General features: G+C 35.0%; 1 protein-coding gene across 5 annotated transcripts; it reads left to right on the top strand.

Moving 5' to 3' along the window:
- The first annotated feature begins 10,007 nt into the window (after positions 1-10,007).
- On the top strand, positions 10,008-17,620 carry LOC136229294 (uncharacterized). Of its 5 annotated transcripts, none has more exons than XM_066017980.1 (8): positions 10,008-10,251; positions 10,360-10,388; positions 10,483-10,532; positions 10,769-10,836; positions 11,677-11,715; positions 12,145-12,281; positions 12,648-12,738; positions 17,059-17,620. In XM_066017980.1, the coding sequence occupies exons 1-8, from the start codon at positions 10,172-10,174 to the stop codon at positions 17,174-17,176; spliced, it is 612 nt and encodes a 203-aa protein (XP_065874052.1). In that variant the 5' UTR covers positions 10,008-10,171; the 3' UTR covers positions 17,177-17,620. The 5 variants fall into 5 exon arrangements, with proteins under 5 accessions (XP_065874052.1, XP_065874054.1, XP_065874056.1 ...); XM_066017982.1 differs by lacking the exon at positions 17,059-17,620 and adding an exon at positions 16,679-16,930; XM_066017984.1 differs by lacking the exon at positions 17,059-17,620 and adding an exon at positions 15,655-16,672.
- The last annotated feature ends 954 nt before the right edge of the window (positions 17,621-18,574 follow it).

Genomic DNA, 18,574 nt, shown 5'->3' with positions numbered 1-18,574 from the left:
GAGCCCAAGCCTAACATTACAACCTTTATAAAGTCCTTTGGACTATGTCAGGAGGAACTTTGACCCATAGACTCGGGACCAATAGGCAAACTCGCACCCTAAGGGTGTGGTGTCTGAGCTGAGGAGTGAAATCGCATTTGTTTTCCTATGCCAAAAAGATGCCATGCGAGAGTGAGTGAATTATTCCATTCCTTAGTGAGGCATGTCTGGCTGTTGGTAACTCTTTGTGAAAGAGGAAGTCTAAATTTTAAGATTTGAGGAATTTCTTGAGCAAAAAGGACACAACTTTTAAAACAAGCTTTTACTCTTCGATGAAACCTTAGCATGCATCTGTTCATCTCCTAATAGTGCCAAGCGTTCTATGTTTCTTTACTCGTCGTTCTCATTCATTAAACTAATTTCATTCCTAACCCTTTTTCTGATCTCTTCTTACAATTTTTTGCTTGAGGACAAGCAAAGGTTCAATTTGGGGGTATTTGTTAGGCATGAAATTGACTAAGTTTAACAGATAATTTATAAGGGAATTCGGGTATTTTTTTATATCATTTTGTAAGAAATAAGGGCTAATTAATGTCCTTGTGCAGATAAGCAAAGAAAAATGCTAAACTCGCTGGAAACAGCTTGTTTCGCTAATGCCAATGAGGAGTGGAGCCTTACTTGTGTCCAGCAGTTAAACGCCGGATTATCCAATGACGGACAGCGACAGATCGTTGGTGGCAGTGAAAGGAAAGCGGCAGAAAAAGCAGGTGAAAGTGTGTGGCGATGGGATTGCCCAAAGAAGCATGATGATTTGAAGTCTCACCCCCTTAAGTGTTCAAGGGTTAATCTAAAAGTTAATCATTTTTTAGTTTATTTTAATTGTAGTAAGTAGTTGACTTTGTTTGTAAAAAGGGTACGAAAGTTGTACCAATTTTGAACAGTCTCGGTCTTTTCCCTTTAAATAGGAAAAGCAGAGAAGGTTTTAGGGATCGGATATTTCTTAGTTTTAGTTTTTTTAACAAGTAGAATAGAAGGAGAAGAGAGCTCTCATGGAGTCTCAAGCTGTAACAAGAATCTTCTTCTGCTCACTGCTCGATATGAGTGAGTAGACATTTTGAACGGGCATGGCATGGCCGGCCCGGTGATGTAAGTTTTACAACGTTTTTATGAATATTTAGTATTTTGCCAATGTTGTGATCAATGAGGATTTAACTTTCTTGCGTAAGCATGTATGTATGTGTTAGATGAATGTTAGGACACTGCTTTCATCTTCACCGATATCTCTATTGATCTCCCAACTTCGAAGCTGACAAGTTAGAAGGTTGTGTCGAGGGTTTTCTCATCTAGAGATGCAGTTTTGTTCTTAATGCTAGAAAGAACGTATCTTTAGGACGCTAAAGATGTTAGTAAATCTTAGGAGTTTGAGAACACACGACAGTTGACTCAAACTCACTTAAAAACTGATACTTTGGCTTCGTTGGCGTTATCTTTTATTCATCGAATGTTGTAAGATGTAGCACACCGTGTTCGGTCATGTAAAGCCTGCTCTCTTCCCTTAATCTTTGAAAAGTAACCTTATTTCCTTGATTGAGTATTCTGCCTGAGTCATTTAACAACCAATATCAAACAAACAACCATAAAGGAAGGCACTTTTATAACGCACACTGTTTAGCAACGATTTCCCATATTTATTTGTATCACAATCCCTGTGGAGACGATACTCACTTATCACTTTATTACTTGTATCTAGTGCACTTGCTAGAGTCTGTTTACAGGACAACAATAGGCTTCTCCTTGACATTTGGAAGAACAGAAGTCTTTGGTGGAGAGGACTTGGAATTTGTGTTGATGTCAGGAGGACGATTGTGAACAACTGCTGGTTGAGTTCTACGTCTAGCGGGCCTCTTTGCCACCATCCAGGGACCAAAGTTCCCTTCGTTCCCCTAGTTCCCTCCAGTTATCCCCACACTAATCTCAACCCTCTCCTTAACAACCTTCTCCCTTTTAGGGCACCCCTCCTGAGAATGATCATACATGCCACAATCATAACAAATGTTATGTAAGCCTTCATACTCAATGAAGAACACTTTATCATGAACACAGAATTTTGATAGCAAAGGTTTAGCCAGATCTACATCTATACAAACCCTAACAAAATTTCCCCTAGTGGCCCCAATTGTAGTTTTGTCCACGTGGTGGACCTTTCCAACTAGACCTCCTATTTTACTAAGAAATTTTTCACTGTAGTACTCAATGGGAAGGCCCGGGAACCTTACCCAAGTCAAGATCCTGTTAACCGAACAATCGTGAGGATTAAAATTAGGAACCCAAGGCCGGAAGGCCAAAACATGATTGGAAATGATATATGGGCCTCCCTTGATAACCGAATTATAATCCTCAACCCTGGTAAATTTAATGACATAGTAGTCATTTTCCAGGTCAGTAATACTGACTTTACCTTTCCTTGCCCACTCCGCTTGTATCCTTTGGGCAAAATAGTTAAAGTTAATTCTCTTACCCAGGACAGTAACTATTAAAGACACCTTCCACTTCTCTCTGAGCTCACGCTTCTCTGCAGCGGAAAGTCTAATGACCGGACAGAGAGGATCCTCCTGGCCATTCTCCTCATCATCAGAATCCGAGAACATATCATCAGATTCTCCCACCATTAAAACTTCCTCTAAACCCGGCTCTTCCTCAACCACCCCCATAACCGTATCCTTCCAAGAGTTTTTACCAACCTCATTCATCTGAACCCTAGGTCTGGGGGAAACCGCCTTCCCTTGAGCTCCTCCCTCAACACCAACCATATCCGATTTATTAGAAAAATCCTGCCCCGAGGCTGCCTGCCTCCCTGCCGCTGCCCCTGCCTGCCCATCGCTGCCCGGAGAAGTACACCCCGCGCTAGGCACTGCGCCGACAGCCCCAGCCCACCGCCCGGCCGAGGAGCCGACAGCGCCCGGGCAGTGCCCTGCACTATCGGCTCACAGCCCTGCGCCAGGTACCCCCCGCCCCGCATCTCCCCCCGAGATTGGGGGAGCCTTGCCCCCGGCATCAGTAACCACTGCCGCCCGCGGATCTCGTAGATCCGCCCCCAGCCGCAAGGGCGCCTCCCGCGGCACCGCCCCATCCTTGCCCACGATCCCCCTACCGACGCCCCGATCCTCCCCTGCAGCCAATCCATCGAGCACCCCACCCCGATCTCCTCCAGGCGCACGCCCTCCACCATCCTGCCCCTCCTCACCCCATCCCACCAGGCCGCCGCCCCCTTCCCTGCCGCAAACCCCCTCCTGATCCGACCAGTGACCAGCCGCCTCCAACCCCTCGCCGCCCACAGCCCCCCTATCCCTAACTCGCTTCACCATAAACCCTAGCCGAGAGAGAGAGATTAATTGTGTTTCATATATTATGGTTAAGTTATTAATATTTAGTTTTCAATAAAAAAAGATGATTAATATATATATATATGATCCAAAATTTAAATATTTATATAGTTATGATGGTAAGAATTAAAATAATGATAATAAAATAAACTTATAATAATAAAAAGAAACCAGTGCATGACACATTTTAGATGACATGTTAATATTTTGTTTTACTCAAAAATACACATGTCCTACATCATGTCACAAATGATTTATAATTGCCATGTATGTAACATGTGTCTTGATATTAGAAAACTTGTCACTAAGATAGATTATGGAAATCATGGTATATACATGTATAAGTTATTGACATAGTTAAGAAATATAAAAAGAGGAAGATGGTTTTAATTGTTTTGGGAGATATATCAAATTTTAGGTTAAGGAGTTATTGAGGAAAAACGTTTTACTTTTAGCAACGGAGTACACCGATTAATTTTCGGTGACTAATGAGGACGTTTTTGGTGACTGACGATGACGTTTAGGATCAGTTGTAAACGGATCGCACCGATTAATTTTTGGTGACCGACAGACGTTATTTCGGTAACTGTATTTTAGATTAATTTTTGGTGACCGACAGACGTTATTTCGGTAACTGTATTTTAGATTTAAATTATTATTTTATTTAAAATGTTATAAGTATGATCTTGAGTAAGTTAGGTTCCATTTCGTTAAATTTTAACATGTTTACGAGTAATGATTTATCAATTCTATATTTTACTAATAAAATATAAAATTTAGAGAGTTGTCCTTTAGATTTATCGAAGCGAAAGTTCAATTCGGTATTAAGGCTTTTAGTAGCGCCACGAGTTTAGAGATATATCGGTCCAAATTATCAACGTCGGTTTAAATTAGATATCAAAATAGACCCATAAAAATAATTGATTATTTTATATTGTATTAACATAAAATTTGTACAAGCGTTTGGAATATAAAATTCATACGGATAGACTCGTAGCAGTGTCATGAGTCTAACTGAACCTTCGATCGTAGTTAACGATATTAGTTTAGTTTACACGTTACAATTCCGATAGTCCGATAAAAGTGTACGAAAGTAGTATGGTAAAAGTGTTTGATTAAGATTTTAGAGACTTTAAATTGTTGAGTTAAATAAGTTATAAATTATAAGGACTAATACCAATATTTGTTTAATAGAGTCTATATCAATTTGAATATAAAATTAGGACGAATATATTTTTAGTAGTTTAATGTGGTTTAACAAGTCTAATAGTATTCTTAATCCTAATTAACTATTCAGTTTAAAATTTTTGTTTCGGTTCGATGGCAGAAAATAGTCCGATAAGAATATTTAATTTTAAACGATATTGAAATTTTATCGAGACAATATTTTGAGCTATTTAATTCTTGAGCTATTTATTTCTTGGAGTTTAGTTAAATTATAAAGCGGTGATTTTATACGAATTTTTAACAATTTTAGTTATATTAAAAGATTATCTAATTTTAACGATTGTGATTATTTTTACGAAAATAGTTAATTGAAGTCAAGTGGTTTTATAGTGATGGAATTATTTGGAAATTTGACTGTGAAAGAATATTTGAACATATTATGATTTTATGAGTTTTATATCCATCTAGAGTAATCCGGATTGGTGGTTTTGATATTTGAAGACCATGTTCAGTGAGGAACATGGCCTGTGTACACAGTGTAAAGACCTAGTCGGGTATTGGCAGCGAAGCATGGGGTAAGACCAATACGAGATTAGGCAAGGTTAAAGAGACGTCTCGACTATGTGATATATGTGGTTATGGATTGATACATAAGGGGAGAAACTCTAGAATGTATATAAGGTTTTATGTTTTCGGATATGAGTTGATTTGGATATAAGGTTTTATGTTTTCGGATATGAGTTGATTTGGATATAAGGTTTTATGTTTTCGGATATGAGCTGATTTGGATATAAGGTTTTATATTTTCGGATATAAGTTGATTTTGGGTAAAAGGTTTGTTTGGTTACGAATTGGTTTGGTAAAACGTTGGTTTGATAAAACGCTTATTCAATTTGATCCGTTTATTCAATTTGATTCGTTTTGATAAAATGATATATATAGTAATAAAGTGAATTATACAATTAAATCATTAGCGTGTCAATCAACGAGTCGATAAGTTAATCTCACTACCTAAAAATAGGTAGAACTACGTGGCTTTGATTCCCGGTTTAAATAATTAAAAGATGTTCGGGATACGTAGGAAGCTCGATAGAATTATCGAGTCCAAGCCAAACAATTAATAAAACTTTAGGTAGTCCGAATGAATTTTTATCTATTAGAAAATGGATTCGTGTTTCAGACCGATAGACATTTGTTATCCTGTTTTCCGTTCATACCCGATGCCGTTTTGGATCGGGTGTGACACTAGCCCAGCCCATGAACTGGTCTAATTAAACCTAACAATTGAGTTCATATAAAGCCGAAAATCCAAATTTTAGTTAGAGTAAACAATCGAAACAATTACACTTAGCAATTTATAAAAAAAATATATATAAAATCTTTATTTAGTCATTTTGAAAAAAAAGACAAAAAAAAACATGGATAAGGCAACGAGAGGTATGGAACAACATAATTGAGAATAAAATAACTACTACGTATGAAAAAAATCGAATAATTACCTTTGGAAACATATAATTTCCTGTAAGACTTTTGAATTTCCTCTGTTTTGTGTTTTTTCATCTTCTTGTAACTCTTACTTTCTTTTACTATTTTAATTAATGAGCTAGTAATTGACAATAAATAATGTGTTAATATAGTATCAACGATATAGAGATAATTAAAACTCATTAACTCATTTATTCTTTTTGCTTCTACGATGCCAACTAAGCCAAAAACCCTCTAAAACACTTCTTGTAAGTTCTCTCTGCTTCCGCTGTTATATATAGTATAAATTAATAAAATATATTATTTTCAATAAAATTGTTACACATATATTAAATTTATAGTTAATTATTTTTTTTGGAAGAACAAAAAATTATATAAAGTTACTTTTTAAAATAATCTTTGTGTTTTGTAAATTTAAATTATTTTAAAACAAAAAATTATTATAATTGTATGCAAATGATATATAAATAAAAAATATTAAAATGTTAAATTTTTATACAAAAATTTAATCGACCGCGCGGGAACAATATTAGTTTATGTAATTAGATTAGAATTGGATTAGATTTGTAATTAACCAATTTACCCTAATTCTTCTAACCAAACAATAGAATTTTCGACCCCCATATTGCTAATAGGTATATTCGGCCAACTCAATTATTCTCCCTACTACTGTTTCGTTCTTCGACTAGCATCAGTTCTATCTGGATAGTTGTTTGTTCATCTGATTTTGGAGATCGACTACTTTATGGATTCTACAATAGTGTTTAGAAGAGACAAAACAGGTAAATTTTATTCCTTAGTGAATTAAAACGGCTTTATTCAATCAATAGTTAACGAACAAAGATCAAACTCAAAAGATTCTAAATACATTTTTAATCGCAATTCCACTGTGCTATAATTGATTAACTGGATAGAATCCCTAACAGATTCCACTAGAGGAACGAAGGGTGCACGAACTAACAAAACAAAGAGTTTGTCCAAACATAGACTAAGATGAATCGAAATAGTGGCAGATGATTCGAAATCATTTAATTTTTTAAACAAACTAATCGATCTTTTGATTTTGAAAAGTCGAGTCAGACACGAGCAGTGATCAAATGAGAATGACGATTAACAAGTCAACAACCAATGGTTTTATCAAACTGTGGACATGTCCAACCAAATAAGAGGCATTCTACTAGTGAGCTAAAACGTGAGAAAACCAAGAGACCCTATCAGATCCTATGAAGGCAACAATCGGTGAAACAAGAGCTTGATCCAATTTGATGAAGGCAGATTTCAAAACCATCGATGGTAAAACCCCAGGGTTCTTTTTTAGTTTTGGGTTTCAACTTCAACTTTAAACTCACTTTGAGGGAGAAAGGGAAGAAACCCAAGGCAGAAAGTAGAGACAGAAGTCAGAGACCAAAGGAGGCAAGAAATGAAACAACGCTTGAACCTTGGGAAAGACAAGACCAAAAAGACCTTGTGTTTCCTCGTCAACCTTTGCGGCGGAAAACTAAAAAGATCCAGTCGTGTGAACAAAATCAAAAGATGGCGAGTGGAAACAACTGGCTGTTGGCTGAACAACTAGTTTAACGGGTTCTATCTAGCGACTTTTCATCAACATCAGAAGTTCGGTAAATCCACGTATTTAAATACTTGATCAATGGTGTAAGAATTCTTACCATTATGTTTTGAATAATGACCGAGATATTATTTTCTTGAGGTTTTGTTTCCATTGTGAATGTTGGTACAATTTGCATTAAATGTATTTGGATACCAACATTCACATTTTTATATTATGAATACTATGATATTTCTTTTTGTTCCATTTGTGAGGTGCAAATTTGAAAGAGAAAGCAAAGGTCAAAGCAATGAGAATGTGAACAAGCAGAAATTGGAGCAAATATCAGACGATCAAAGTTTTTGAAGGTTTTGTTTGGCAAGTCGACATCAATGGTTTTATCAATGCACCAAACCATTTCTCCCGACCGCCGAGGATGACGATCCCTCAAGTGGGGGATAGTACATGGGGGGAAATGGGTCCTATATTGACCCCCTTATGGTATATTATGGTAGATATATTAAAGAGTAAAATAGATTAAGATGGATAGAGAAAGAAGACTCAGATGAAGATCCTTAGAGTAAGAAGACTCGAATGAAGATCCTTCATAATAGAAAAGAATTTTTCAAGATTTCAAAAAGTTTGAAAAAGTACTCTTGCTATTGTTGAGGAGTGGGTTTACAATAGCAGCGCAAGAAAAGTTCTTCGATCGAAGACGTTAAAGTTGCAAATTGCAGAAAAAGCGGAATGATGGTTGAATTTGAAACCATTTCCAAAGACAAGACATCGTGGAAACTCAAGCAGAGTTCAGGTGCGAGTGGAGATCAATTTGGGAAACAAGAGTACAGACAACTTGGTGGAACCTCGTTAGCATTCGAGTAGGAAGTGAATCTTTTTCCAAAGAAGGCGAGCCCAATCAACGGGGACGTTGATCCTCATAGTGTGGGAAAGTGTAAAGGGGGCATCAACGGGGACGCTGATGCTCATTGTGAGGGAGTTTGGCTATAGACAAACTTAACTCCAAGCATTGGTAAGGCTACAAGAAGGCTTCGACATGAAGTAGAGGATGGAGCATATCGACATACGCTAATGGAGGAGGTCGAGTTGGTATAAGAAACACTATAGGGGACAAGGACTACATCTGGCGTTGGATCTCCCTTGCTCCCTAGGTTAGTTGTCTGTACTAGTTTAAACGATCCACCCTCGTCAACTAGGGACAAGAGAGTCGAGCATATATCATTCGTGAATGGAGACAAATGTCTCCATAGAGGGAATCTCTATGGACATTATGAGGCTCCCAGATAGCCCATAATGCATGCCCATTATAAAGTGAGGTTTGAACATAGTGAGTCTCTCCAGAACGAAATACCGATGGGACACTTAAAAAGGGATAGACCCTTTTAGTAGGAGTTGGTTGACCGAGACTTGGGGAAAGTCTTGGCACCATACGAGGTTTTGGTGCGGTTCAGACCTGACATCGTGACACATGGCATATCATACGCCTTATGTGGCGCGTGTGATACACACACCATATGAGGTGTAGATATACCATGTGTGGCTATGACTCTCTCTTTCTAATGTTTTATTGCAATTTTAATCCTTCTTTTTTCTTTGTTACTATATATAGTAACTTACTTTTTTTATTTTTTTTGTAACATCAATGTAACAACTAATCATGGTTATGTATTTCAAATTGATGGAAGTAACACTTTTATAACCATCATTAGACTTGCTGTTAGTGAAGTGAACTTGAGTTATAACGTTGATTTTAGAAGTTAATGTGTCATAATGAAAGTAAGGCAAATTATAAGGGTTATATGAATGTAACTAGTTTTTGGCCCGTGCGATGCACGGATTCATCTTAATATATAAATATTAATAAAAATACAATCTAATAATTATAATTAATGACATAAATGTGTTATATAAATTAAATATTATTATTTGATTTTCACATTTACTTTAAATAATATTTTTATAGATAAATATAATAATAAAATAAAAACTAATATATTATATATTATATTATATTTTTTATTAGTAAAAAAGGAGGAAATGACACTTCAGTTCCATCGTTACTGTTTTATATTATTTATATAGATATGTAGAGAATTAGAGAGATTTTAGGGATTAATTTAAATTTTGTAGTACTCTTAGATATATGGGATAAAATAATCTTTTTATAGATAAATATACATAATAAAATTAAAATTAATATATTAAATTTTTATCACTAAAAAAGGAGGAAGTGATAACTCAGTTCTATCGTTACTGTTTTATATTATATATATATATATATAGATGTGTAGAGAATTAGAGTAAATTAAAATTAATATATTAAATTTTTTATCACTAAAAAAGGAGGAAGTGACACATCAGTTCCATCGTTATTGTTTTATATTATATATAGATTTACCCAAAAGAAACAGCTTCCGAGATGCACGTTGTGTAAACAAACCCTACTCGGCAGTTGCAGTCGCCAAGGTCTGAGATGGAAATTGGTTGCTGTTCCAATTCTGAGCAAAACAATTCTAACTCCACTATTATCTGAAGCAAAAATTCTGCGCAGAAAACCTTACCTCAGCTTCTCTCGCTGCTATACTAATATATAATGGGACATAACAAACCCAGGCGATCAAAATCCCACATTTCACATCGTGGCCAATTCAGCAGAACCAATCAACTTGATAGGTAATTCCAGTTTTCTAGCATAAAATTCGTATATCTGTAATGATTTTATTCTTCAGCTGTAATGGTTTTATTCTTCATCTATAATGCTTCACGGCTCTGCGTTTGCAGGGAAGATGAGTCTCTGCCTTCTGATCAAGGTATTATTTCAATGCTCCTGTCTTTCTAAGTGGTTTGGTTTCTATGAAATAAATTTCTCATTCTTTTTCCTAATAAATGAATTGTGGTGTACAGTTCCTGAAGAGAATACTACTTCCTCTCCCGCAGTTCAGCTTGCTATGTGGGTATGCATCTTTCTATTTTTCCTCTCTCTATGTTCTATCACCATCTGTTGATGTCCGCTTGCGTCCAATATTATTTCATTTTGTTAGCGATATCCATTGCTTGATGAATTTGAATGATCAAGTGCAACTTCAATTTTACTGTTCCTAGTCTCCTACTGCTAATTTTGATTACTACTTTCCTCTAATTGATTTTGGATTGTAGCACCGAGTCTAATTGATTATTCCCTGTTGTTCAGGACTTTGGACAGTGTGATGCAAAAAAGTGCACAGGGAGGAAGCTTGCAAGATTTAATTTGTTGAAAGAAAGTATCTGTTGAATTTTTCCTATTTATATTTCAGTTCACTATTCTTAATTGAAGTTTGTCTTGTTTCACCATATCAATATGACCAATTTTTGTACCACTATCATGTGATCCTGAATTAAGCTATTTGAAATGCTTAAAAAGCTAGAGAATATACCCATAATAACTTCAATTGTTATCAATTTACAGAACTTGTGCTAGTAAAATTATATGATGGCAATTCAATGCATAATCTATATTTTTTCTTTTCCTTTCCTTTTCTTTCCTTTTCATTTAACTGGGTGGCGAGGGAGGGCTGAAATGAACTGTGGAGATAGCAGCAACTCAGAGTAGGATATAGATCGTTTGTACGTAGGAAGTAGTTCTATGAAGACAAACGTATTTTTTTTTTCTAAAAACAGTCCTGGAAAAATATAACCTTACTCACCTATTGAAAGAAATAAGGTGCAAGAGGGTCAAAATAGTGTTACTGCAGTGACTTTTGTGCTGGTCAATCTAGTAATCTCACTAATGGAAAGTTAATGGTCCATTTCTCTATAAGAATAAATGCCAATGCGGTCCAATATGTACTTTTGCTGCTTCAGTTACTAAAACATACTAGCTGATATCACTTCTGTGTTTAAGGTCACAGGTCATCATTTGCAGTCCTGAACTTTAGACTGCAGGATGTTTGACCAGCTAATTTGGTAAAATACTAATTAGTCAAAATATAGTCGCTCTTAATTTTGATGGATCAGTTCATTTACATTTTGTTGGACAGGTTTTGCATGAAACACTTCCAATTTTGTTAGATAGATTACTTTTGTGCCATTATTGAAATTATCAAATGACTTTGTGCAGGAGTTGCGTGTCAATAGTGGCTTTGGAGGTATTGCTTTAAGGTAACAGCAGCTGCAGTTTCTCAGTACCTTCGAATCATCTGATGTTTTTTCTGCAAATGGCTCATCCTTCCATATGTTTTCAAGTGTTTTTTTTTTTTTTAGTTACTTTGTTCACACATGCCCTGGATTCCATCTATTTGTTGGATGCATTGAACCCAAAAGCATTCAGTTAATTGACTGTGACTTAGATGTCTCTGTTTTTTAATTTTAAGATGATGCTGCAGTGGCATTAACCTGATAGAGAGAAAGCAATATAAGGCATGGTTGATTTTATTCAACTGAAATCTTGAGAAACTAGCAACCACGTGAAAGATGCAGTTTGTGGGGACTTCTTACTATATCTTATTCCTGAAAAGTTCTCCATAGCTTATGTTAGGATTGGTACATCATTTTTTATTCTTATAAGCTTCTGTGCTTCTCTATTGGCAGTCCTGTTGGGAGTCAATGTGTCTCTAAAGATGATTATAGCTTGATAAAGAGGAGAGGATTAGCTGTTGTGGATTGTTCTTGGGCTCGTTTGAGTGATGTTCCATTTGTGAAACTGCGGTGTCCTGCTCCTCGCTTGTGTACGAACTCTAATTTGTCTTTGAATAATACCTTTGAAAGTAAATTTTTTTCCCCATAAGTGTGTATGCCCATTGCAGTTTACTCTATGTTTGTGCATATGTATCTTGTAAAGGTATAACATGAGGGTTTTCTGATTATTTGTTGTGCATTTTGTGCTTCACTTCTGTTTCCAATGATCCTTATTGTATATAAACATCAATGTAGATAAACTTTTTATTGTGCTTATCTAATAACAGTCTCTTTATTATGTCTATTTAATAACAGGGAGTATATTAACTAAGTCGTTTACATATAGTTATATATACACATACTGATGCCCAATGAACTGCTTTCTCATAAATTGGAAAATTTATTGTGCATTGCAGTACCATGGCTTGTCGCAGCAAATCCAGTAAATTATGGCCGACCGTGTGAGCTATCTTGTGTAGAAGCACTATCTGCAGCTTTGATAATTTGGTACGTGTATTAACAACTCAATCTTACATGAAATGTGTTATTATCACTGTTATTAGAATCCTACGATTCACGATTTGAATCGTACTATTCGATTCAGCTTTATTTCGAGCTAGATCTATAGGGAGAATCTAAATCATAACTGAAGCTTACGATTCGCAATTCAAATCGTACGATTCGATTCAGCTCTATTTTGAGCCGGATCTTCATCACCGTTCATCAAAACTTTCAACAACACTAACTACTAAACCCACCCTCCTCTAGTCCGATTGTTATTTATCAAGTTATCAACTCAAACTAGTTCCATACCATCATTATCAAGTTGACAACAAGGCAAAAAAACAGAGTCAGAAACTCAGACTCTACATCGCCATCTCCATTAAGTTATTATACAAAATCTGATTTATAAATTGGTTTTATTAGGATTGCATTTGCATTAGATTTGAATTTTAAGTACTTAGTTGATATGATTTCTTTATTGGAATTAAAATTGCATTTCTAGGCTAATATTCGATAATAATTCGAGTTCAACATGTTAAATATTTTATTTTTTATAATATTATGAATTTGAACCGAATCTTACGATTCACTAGTCACAAAATGAGGATTTCGATTTGACACCTATGGTTATTATATCAATTTCTAACCTGAAAAGGATTAAATAATTATTAGTAGCTAAGCTTTAATTGGAAAGAACAGGTTATTGATAATTTGGCTATCAGTTTTGTTTGTCTTGAGTCCTAAGTCCTACATACATCATTTACAATCCATGCATCCCATAGGATCCTTAGTAGAGGTTTTTTTTTTTTTTTTTTTTTTTTTTTTTTTTTTTCAAAAAGGTTATTTGGTTAAATGACTGAAATTAGTATTGCAGCCATTTATCTTGTTATTGAGAGACAAGATATGGGATCCAGGTGAGACGATTATGTCCTTCAAGGATATTAAGATGCTGAGGAGTTGCTTTATCTGTTGTATCATTGTATGAGAACACTGCTCTTTCTGCTGAATATTAAGATGCTGAGGAGTTGTTATTCTCTGCATCTTAGCAGAGCAGAAGTTTTCACTTAATTCTGTCTGAGGACCTCCATTCTTGCATGTAGCTATTCTAGCTGCAGCCTTCAAAATATTGCATTATCACAAGTTACACTTATTCTTTAATCTGCTAAAACCTCTTTGAAGACAAAAGGAAATTACATGAATTCTATTTTAGATACAAGGATCATCAGTAGATCTTCATAAACTTTTAACTACAAATTGAATATTGGGTTAACCTTTGTGGAGTAAAATGGAAAATTTTGAACTGAAAATAGAAGGATATACTTAGTCTTATTCTTGAATATTGGAGTCCAAATTGAATATTACTATATTAGTCTTCTTCTTGCTTGTTGAAAATAGAAGGATATACTTAACAACTAAGTCTTGATCTCAAACTAGTTGAGATGAGTATTGGATATTATCTAGTTTAGGATTACGCCCTAAATTATTTAGACAACCATTTTGTACTTTTAACTTATGAATATTATATCTTTTAAGTTTCCACAAATATCATTAAGTATTTATTTTATTGAATAGTAAGACTTATCTTTAGGGAATAAAAAGAAAGAAAAAATAGAGGTATTATGGGAAAATGAAGAAGAAAGCAAATGAGGCAGCATAAGCTCAAGTCCAATACCGGGAAATCAAAAGCAAAGAGTATAAGTGATCCCAAAACTGACAGAAGTCATTTTGGATTAAAATCTCACTGATGATAATATCTAGAAAATCCTGGATGAATCATTGAAGTGTTCTCTGCTAAAGTATTTCAACTTTTTTCTCCGAGTATTGACCCAATCATGCTTTTTCTTTCTTATTTATTTTATCTCTCTTCCCCCTCCTTCACTTTCTCTTGTTTTTTCTCCTTTTATTACCAACGAAGGGGAGAAAAAACATGATATATTAAGATATAGAAAGAAATGGAGAGAATAGAGTTTTTCATTTTCCTAGAAGGCATTTCGCCATTTTGGTATGTTAATATAGATAACCTATCTTCTTGTTGGAATTGGAGAAAGGGAGAAAATTTTGGATTGTACGCATTCAATTGCTTTGATATATATATATATATATATATATGTACATAATTGCTAAGAAAGTGACATTGGAGAGGAGACATAATAATAGCTTTTCTTTTAGTTTGTTGAGTACGTGTCACCAATTTCATCAAAATTTGCTAACTTCTATTGCCAACAATAACATCATTGAAATATAAGTAAATGTTTAATGATTTATAATTGGATTGTAAGAATAATAACATGCATGGTGATAATAAGAGGAAAACATGTTAAATTTACTGTTCAAATTATTCTAGATGTTGAGCATCCCACTTTGGCTAGATCATGAGGTATAAACCATTATATAAACGAGGCAATCCTCCTCTTAAGGTATCTTTTGGGTTGAATAGTTACCTAACGTAGTATCAAAGTTTCCTGACCAAGAGGTCTAGAGTTACAATTTTTGGTGATTCCAGTTATTAATTAAATTTGAGCACAAGTTAGAATGGTTTGTGCTTGCTTGTACACGCCTCAAACTCAAATAGTATTCGTGTACATTGGTGTTCTAAAGATAATAAAAACTATTCTTGGAACTATTCTCCTATAACTAACTCAGCTTTCTGTATAATTAATTTGCTGGTCTATCAACTTAGTTTGATCTCCCCTTTCTCAACTTCTCTTAATTAGGCATGCCTTACAAATTGAAAATGATGTACAACTACTTTAGTGCTACAAAAGGATATCCATATCTCAAACTTTTTTAGATTTGCTAGTGACTAGATCAATATAATGGACGGAATCTACCCTATCCCTCTTATTATCCTAGGCATGATCCTTGCTTTCTTTTCCCACAACTTAATTCTACCTCGAGTAATAGTGAGTTTACTGCTAGGTGATGAATGCTAACAAACTATTTCAATCTCCCTCTGGATGCTATCCAAATCTCAAAAATATTCAGCTCATTGATTGTTTTAGCTGGGGTTATTTACATTTTGGAATGCTAAGCTCAATATTCGGAATTTTGTTATAACTTTCTTATTTCTCCTGTAACTAACTCAAATTTCTGTATTATTTGATTTGCTATCTATCAAACTAGCAGCTCATTGATTGTTTTAGCTACGTTATTTACATTTTGGAATGCTAAGCTCAATGTTCCAAATATATTTTTTTTAACTTTCTTATTGCTCCTGTAACTAACTCAACTTTCTGTATTAGTTAATTTGCTGTCTATCAAACTAGTTCAATCTCCCGTTTCTTAACTTTTCTTAATAGGCATGACTTTATAAATTAGAAATGATATAAAACTACTTTAGTTTTATGAAAGCATATCCATATCTCAAACTTCTAGCTTTGCTAGTGATAAGATCAGTACAATACTACAATGGATGAGGTCTACCTCTCTCTTATGTTAGCCTAGGCATGATTCTTGCTTTCTTCTTCCTTAACTTAATTCAACTATCTGTAACAGTGAATTGGCTGCTGTATGATGAATGCTAACAAACTATTTCAATCTCCCGTTGGGATGCTTTCCAAATCTCAAAATTTTTCAACTCATGGATTGTTTAGCTGTGGTTATTTACATTTTGGAATACTAATCTCGATGTATGAAATGGTTATATGTCCATAATCTGGATCTTGACATCCAGAAGGCAAATCTTCCTGGGTGCAGTGATTTAAGGTGAGATAATCACTGTTTCATATAATTTCTTCCTCAACTTAGGTGGTAATCACATAGGAATTTTTCACTGAAAAGATAGAAAAGTACAAGGCCAAAGAGGTAAGCTAAGCTATAAAAGTCACAGGGCCTAAATATTAGTAACTGGCAGTTGTATGTAGTTTGTGATGTTCGTGAAACATTTTTATAGATGCATATGAATTCTTGTGCTTGTGACGGGGTTAGTTTTGTTAAACAATAGGTGCTGAAGGCAGAGAGCCAGTGGTATGTAATGCATGATCATGATTAGTCTAATGAGATCAAGTAAAGGCACTCTCCTCTGTTTATTTAGATCAAAGTATTGGATCAGGATACTTAACATGGATGTAACCATTCGAGTTTTGATCCTTCAAGTTGGAGGGATAATATGTATTACATAAAGCAACTCGAACCTCTTGAAATGTATGTGTTGAATATTTTTTTGAAATAATCCATTTTCTGGAGCTTCAAGACTTGGTCCATATCTAAACCAGTGAGGCTTAAACTATTCGTAGTTAATTGTTTAAGTGCTTGTATTTGGTTGGTGAGAGTTGAATATTCAGGCCTTTCACACTGCTACTAGCTTTTTTTTCTTTTTCACAGTGGAGAAGAGGAATCTGCAGAATTGTTGCTGGGAAAGTTTAAATGGGGTCATGCTTTCCTGAGCCTCAACAGGTCTTTACTCCTCGAGAGCAAGAGAAATACCCAGCAGATCCATTAGCAGTGAGAATCGAGATATGAGCCGAAGAGAGTATCGCATGAATCCACTCAATGAATTGAGAGGAAAAACCAAACGACTTAAGAACTGTTAGGGATTATTGCCAGTTAATCAACTGTAGCGCAGCGGAATTGCGGTTTAAAATTTATTTCTAATCCCTTTAATTTGATCTTTGTACGTTAACCATTGATTGAATAAAGTCTTTTGATCCGTTTAGGGCTATAAACATACCCGGACTGTCTCTTCTAGAGACGGCTGAAGAATCCACAAGGTAGTAAGATCTCCGTAGTCAGATGCACGAACAGCTATTGAGTCTGAACCGGTGCTAGCCGAAGAACGAAGAAGAACTGGAGAGATTGTGATATTTGCCAATCAAATCCCACTTTTTCAAAATGTATGCTTCTGCCGAATTCACCTATCTTGAATTCTTGTGGTGGCCGCAAAGCATATATTGGTTAGATAGTTTTTTAGGTTTTAGGCTTTTATAGTGTAGCTATTCCTAAACCTAATTGGTTTAGGATTAATTGGTTAATTACAAAACTAATCTAATCCTAACATAATCACTTAAATAAATACCAATAGTATTTATTCTGTGCAATTAGTTATAATTAGATTAAATTTAATTACCCCAATTAAATAAATAACATTAATTAATAAATTGACGTATTAGTTTGATTAATTATTCACGAATGCAATTTCATTAATTTACAAATTAATTAATTACATCCCGTAAACTAATTAACCAATTAAATACTCAACGCCTAAATCCATTAATCAATTACATTGATACGAAGTATCAATTAATCAATTAATTAACCACCAATTAATTACCTTGACATTTTACTATCAACCAATTAATTAATCTCATCCCTCCAGTGTACCGTTCTATAAGTTCTAACTCAGATGTTCAATGTGCACGATCCTATGGGACTGTCCTTAGTTAGCAGTGGGCTCACGGCCCACAGATAGTAAGTGGGTTCTAGCAAACCATTACTGCCCCTAACCAATACAGCTATTTCAGCAGTCTAAAGATGCAGAGACCCTGTAGTTATCTCTTAACTTCTTTTACCATTTGATATCGATATTATAAACTAGAGGCATGGCGGCTGTCATCCTCTCCGATGTTTATGATATTTCTTGATCTTAAGTAGATTGATGAAACAGATAAGTAAACTACTTATCAGGGTGTGGCCACACACTTATCAACTGGCCTGTGATATCATCTCACTATTACATGAGTGGTAATTCCATCACTTTAATATCAATACCAACGTGTTCACCTGTTCACCCAATCATACCCGTATTTAGCATCCTGTTACAGACCTGTTAGGCGTATGTCAAAGTGAACCGGATCCCATATTGATATTATAATGAAATCTGGTCTAAAGATAGTTAGAGACC

Source organism: Euphorbia lathyris, chromosome 5 (genome assembly GCF_963576675.1).
Source record: "Euphorbia lathyris chromosome 5, ddEupLath1.1, whole genome shotgun sequence".
NCBI lineage: Eukaryota > Viridiplantae > Streptophyta > Magnoliopsida > Malpighiales > Euphorbiaceae > Euphorbia > Euphorbia lathyris.
This window is presented reverse-complemented; position numbering and strand designations above follow the sequence as displayed.